Below are 6,000 nucleotides of genomic sequence, written 5' to 3'. Positions count from 1 at the left end.
ATGGAGACGCCGCCTCGCCCAGAACTATTTGACTTCCATGGCATCCCAATGACAAAATACTTCACTGACAACTGGGACAATGTGACGAACTTCGAGGCCAAAGCGGATGATATTGTCATCGCCACTTATCCTAAATCAGGTACGATTGTAAGCATGTACACACACAATTTATAATCATTCCTGATCCTATCCATCCTGGTCACTCCCAATGAGCACAAGTACCAGTTATTGCCACATTTAGTTGGAATTTGTGAGTTAAGGTACACGCACAATTTATAATCATTCCTGATCCTATCCATCCCGGTCACTCTCAATGAGCACAAGTACCAGTTACAGCAACATGTAGTTGGAACTTGTGAGTTAAAGGTACACACACAATTTATAATCATACCTGATCCTATCCATCCTGGTCACTCTCAATGAGCACAAGTACCAGTTATTGCCACATTTAGTTGGAACTTGTGAGTTAAGGTACACGCACAATTTATAATCATTCCTGATCCTATCCATCCTGGTCACTCCCAATGAGTGTATCGTGACAGCTCTAATATACGCTATACTGAATTTAATGTTATTCTCCCCCCAGGAACCACATGGGTCTGCTACCTCTTGGACCGTCTATACTTTGGAAAGACGCATCCAGAGGAAGAGACGTCCCTACCTCTGTACATCAGAGTACCGTTTCTGGAGCTCTGCATACCTGGTCACCCCAAAGGTTAGAACATGTCGGTGATCTCCATCATGGTGAAGTTCACAGTGCATGTTGAAGTGAATTGTGTAAGTGTAAACATGTTGCGATTCCCTTTGATTACCTTGAAGTATACTTGAAACAGTGAAACCATTATCATGTAGTTATTATCATTATTATCATTATTATCATTATTATCATTATTATCATTATTATCATTATTATCATTATTATCATTATTATCATTATTATCATTATTATCATTATTATCATTATCATGTAGTTATTACCATTATTATCATTATTATCATTGTTATCATTATTATCATTATTATCATTATTATCATTATTATTATTATTATCATTATCATGTAGTTATTACCATTATTATCATTATTATCATCATTATTATCATTATTATCATTATTATAATTATTATCATTATTATCATTGTTATCATTATCATCATTATTATCATTATTATCATTGTTATCATTATTATCATTATTATCATTATTATCATTATTATCATTATCATGTAGTTTTTACCATTATAATCATTATTATCATTATTATCATTATTATCATTATTATCATTATTATCATTATTATCATTATTATCATTATTATCATTATTATCATTATTATCATTATTATCATTATTATCATTATCATGTAGTTATTACCATTATTATCATTATTATCATCATTATTATCATTATTATCATTATTATCATTGTTATCATTATTATCATTATTATCATTGTTATCATTATTATCATTATTATCATTATTATCATTATCATGTAGTTATTACCATTATTATCATTATTATCATTATTATCATTATTATCATTATTATCATTATTATCATTATTATCATTATTATCATTATTACCATTATCATGTAGTTACTACCATTATTATCATTATTATCCTTATTATCATTATTATCATTATTATCATTATTATCATTATTATCATTATTATCATTATTATCATTATCATGTAGTTATTACCATTATTATCATTATTATCATCATTATTATCATTATTATCATTATTATCATTGTTATCATTATTATCATTATTATCATTGTTATCATTATTATCATTATTATCATTATTATCATTATCATGTAGTTATTACCATTATTATCATTATTATCATTATTATCATTATTATCATTATTATCATTATTATCATTATTATCATTATTATCATTATTATCATTATTATCATTATTACCATTATCATGTAGTTACTACCATTATTATCATTATTATCCTTATTATCATTATTATCATTATTATCATTATTATCATTATTATCATTATTATCATTATTATCATTATTATCATTATTATCATTATTATCATTATTATCATTATTATGACACCCTCCACACCCCTCCCACATGACCGTGTTTGTGGATTTAAATGGCGTCCCATTGTGCTCTCCTTCAATAAGGAAAAGACCTGGCAGACCAGCTCACCATCACTCCCCGTCTCATTAAAACTCATCTGCCGGTCCAGCTTGTACCAGACACGTTTTGGGAGCGTAACTGTCGGGTAAAGCGTCGGCTCACCACACAAAATCTGAATATATACGATCTGTAATGGACTGATGGAGACATCTTTCTCTCGGTGCAGGTCATTTATGTGGCTCGTAACCCCAAGGATGTCGCTGTGTCCCATTTCCACTTCTGTCGCATGAACAGCATCCATCCTGCACCAGGAAACTGGGAAGGCTTTTTGCAAAGATTCATGGATGGGAATAGTGAGGTCAAAGTGTAAACGTTTTGTTTTCTTATTCATCGTACCTGACTGCATTGTCATGTGGTTTCAGTGGTGTACGGACCCTGGCATGATCACGTAATCGGCTGGTGGGAGAAGAAAAAAACATATCCCAATCTTCATTATATTTTCTATGAAGATTTGACTGAGGTGAGAAACCGTCTGTTTCTTCATATGTAGAGTTTCTTTTGTTATTTTGGGGGGACAAGCCATTTATTTAGGTGGGCGTTGCCCCACTTGACCTAGCATAGAGCCCGTCCGATCTTTATTCTTAACGTGATCTGTAAAGATGGAGTACTTACAAGGGGGATGAGGAGATCCCGAGAATATACCATAAAAGTTCTCCTATTTTCGACAGTAGAGCATGAATAAAGGTGGATCACAACCACAATGCCTGGATTAGCCTGCTGCTGTGTTTAATGTGACTGTCAGGAACCTCTGAGCCTCTGATGTGCAGTCCAGTGGGCCCTGCGCATTTAAAGGCCACATTCGATTGGTTAAGATTACACTCGGTTGTGCTCCCTCTTTGCCACTTGCGTCGGTGGGAGGGACGGAGGCGTGGGTGCGCCGGATCACAGTGCTGACCACACCCTGTTGGAGCGCATGGTCTACGTAAATAGAGCCTCATGTCCTTGAATGCATCTTCTGAATACCTTATATTTGTATTTTTAGTTCATTTTGAGTTCAACTTTTTTTGCAGCGCACCATCTTTTGGAGACCAAATGACAAATAATCACTGCAGAGGTCACCTTCACTGTTCAAAAAATACACTGACGAGTTGACCAAGCCACCAAAAACTGAAACATTTTTTCTACTGTACACGGACCCGCATGGCTGAATCCACCAAGTCGACCAAGTAGCACTTTTTTGGAGGTTAACCGTGTTGTGGGTGGCAGGAAGAGACGCCCCAGAAGATTCATGACGAGGTGATCAAAAACTGCTATGGTGTGGGGGAATACACTTCCCCTTGTTTCCCCTAATTTCATAGAAAGCAGCCATGTTAAATATACCCCCCTAGGGGGCGCCACCCGCCAGGGACTTACACAGACTTTAATGATCCCCAAAGGCAAAATAACATTTGCTTAAATATACACAGTTTGACTAATAATACACCTTAGACAACCACAAAACTGCATGATTTGTTAATGAAAGTATTTTTGAAGATGAGTGATGTAATGTGGCGAGGGACAACTTCATAGGTGTCAAAATTAGAGTAATATTTACCATATTACTTAGGTGGGCGTTGTCCCACTCGACCTAGCATGGAGCCCATCCGATTTATATTGTTCACGTGATCTGTAAAGATGGAGTACATTCAAGGAGGATGACGAGATCCCGAGAATTTACCATGAAAAGTTCTCCTATTTGCCGACAACAGAGCATGAATGCAGGTGGATCACAAGCACAATGCCTGGATTAGCCTGCTGCTGTGTTTAATGTGACTGTCAGGAACCTCTGAGCCTCTGATGTGCAGTCCAGTGGGCCCAACAAAACGCCCAGTTTTGTTTAACCATCCAAAGTACACCTGAAAGTTCTATTTGATCTCCTTTCTTTGAGCGTTCTGTCAAATTAACACAACATGTGTTGCTGTGCATAGAACTTGGCAGAAGAAATCGACAAGCTGTGCAGGTTCCTGGACTTGACTCCCTCAGCGGAGGAGAAGGAGCGCATCATCTCCGCTGTCAAATTCGACAGCATGAAAGACAACAAGCTGACCAACTTTACCAACGCTCCCTTGATGAATCTGACCTTGTCTCCTTTCATGAGAAAAGGTACAGAATGAGACAACTAGACCGAGTTGGCTGAGCGCTTGCAACCATGTCAAATTGATCTGATACCTGATTCCTGATTCCTGATTCCTGATTCCTGATTCCTGATTCCTGATTCCTGATTGCTGCCTTTAAAGGGAAAGTCGGTGACTGGAAGAACCATTTCACCGTGGCCCAGAGTGAAGAGTGTGATGAACACTACAAGCAGAAAATTAGGAACCCCGCACTGCAGTTCCGCACTGAAGTTTAGATGTCAAACTGAAGAAACCGACTCTACTGATGTTTTTCTTTCAATAGGCTGGTGGTATCCAATCAAAATGCAGGTACTGTAATAAACATTTGCCTTTGCTGCCATCATATCTGGTCATTTTCTTTTATTTAGATTATTTTCTTCATGAAGGTATTCATTCATTTTCTATCGCTTATGCTCACAAAAGGTTGCGGGCATGCTAGAGCCTATCCCAGCTGTCTTCAGGCGAGAGGCGGGGTACACCCTGGACTGGTGGCCAGCCAATCACAGGGCACATATAGACAAACAACCATTCACACTCACATTCATACCTATGGACAATTTGGAGTCGCTAATTAACCTAGCATGTTTTTGGAATGTGAGAGGAAACCGGAGTACCCGGAGAAAACATACAAACTCCACACAGACATGCCCGAGGGTGGAATTGAACTCGGGTCTCCTAGCTGTGAGGCCTGTGCGCTAACCGCTCATCCACCATGCAACCTATGTTTGACATTAATTAATTAATTAATTAATTCTCTACCGCTTTTCCTCACAAGGGTTGCGGAGGGTGCTGGAGCCTATCCCAGCTGTCTTCAGGCGAGAGGCGGGGTAAACCCTGGACTGGTGGCCAGCCAATCACAGGGCACATATAGACAAACAACCATTCACACTCACATTCATACCTATGGACAATTTGGAGTGGCCAATTAACCTAGCATGTTTTTGGAATGTGGGAGGAAAACTCCACACAGAGATGCCCGAAGGTGGAATCGAACTCAGGTCTCCTAGCTGTGTGGCCTGCGCACAAACCACTTGAACACCGTGCAGCTCTTAATGAAGTTAACTGAAGGAAAACGATCCATGCTTTTTCTATGCCGCTTATCCTCACTAGGGTGATGGGGGGTATGCTGGAGCCTATCCCAGCTGACTTCTGGTGAGAGGCGAGGTTGCCAACCAATCACAGGGCACATATAGACAAACAACCATTCACACTCACATTCATACCTATGGACAATTTGGAGTGGCTAATTAACCTAGCATGTTTTTGGAATGTGGGAGGAAACCGGAGTACCCGGAGAAAACCCACGCATGCACGGGGAGAACATGCAAACTCCACACAGAGATGGCCGAGGGTGGAATTGAACCCTGGTTTCCTAGCTGTGAGGTCTGCGTGCTAACCACTCGACCACCGTGCCGCCCCATGTTGTATAATGTAACATAAAAACAAATTAGCGGTCACATATAGCAAACACAACAGTGATATTTGACCTTTTCATGTTTATTTGAATGCAGACATAAATTACAATTGCAAAAAATGAAGATAAGAAATGCTCAATGAGCCAAAAATACTGAATCTCTCCACTGTGACTACACACCAGGGTTAGCACACAGAGTGCATTTTCTATGGCACATATGTTTTGCCGAGGGGGCAACACTTAACACACTTGGATGTTCCACTTTGGTCAGGAAGAAATATAATAACATCAAATAGCAACACAACTAAATATTACAGA

The 6,000-nt window shown here is 38.5% G+C and overlaps 1 protein-coding gene across 1 annotated transcript; it reads left to right on the top strand.

Annotated features, from left to right (window-relative positions):
* Window positions 1–4,504, top strand: LOC131104349 (cytosolic sulfotransferase 3-like). Its single transcript, XM_058051420.1, has 7 exons — window positions 1–139; window positions 587–715; window positions 2,160–2,260; window positions 2,342–2,468; window positions 2,538–2,635; window positions 4,083–4,257; window positions 4,392–4,504. Exons 1-7 carry the CDS (start codon window positions 1–3, stop codon window positions 4,502–4,504), a joined length of 882 nt encoding a protein of 293 aa, XP_057907403.1.
* Window positions 4,505–6,000: the final 1,496 nt, after the last annotated feature.

This window comes from Doryrhamphus excisus, chromosome 16, assembly GCF_030265055.1.
Source record: "Doryrhamphus excisus isolate RoL2022-K1 chromosome 16, RoL_Dexc_1.0, whole genome shotgun sequence".
In the NCBI taxonomy this organism is placed as follows: Eukaryota; Metazoa; Chordata; class Actinopteri; order Syngnathiformes; family Syngnathidae; genus Doryrhamphus; species Doryrhamphus excisus.
This window is presented reverse-complemented; position numbering and strand designations above follow the sequence as displayed.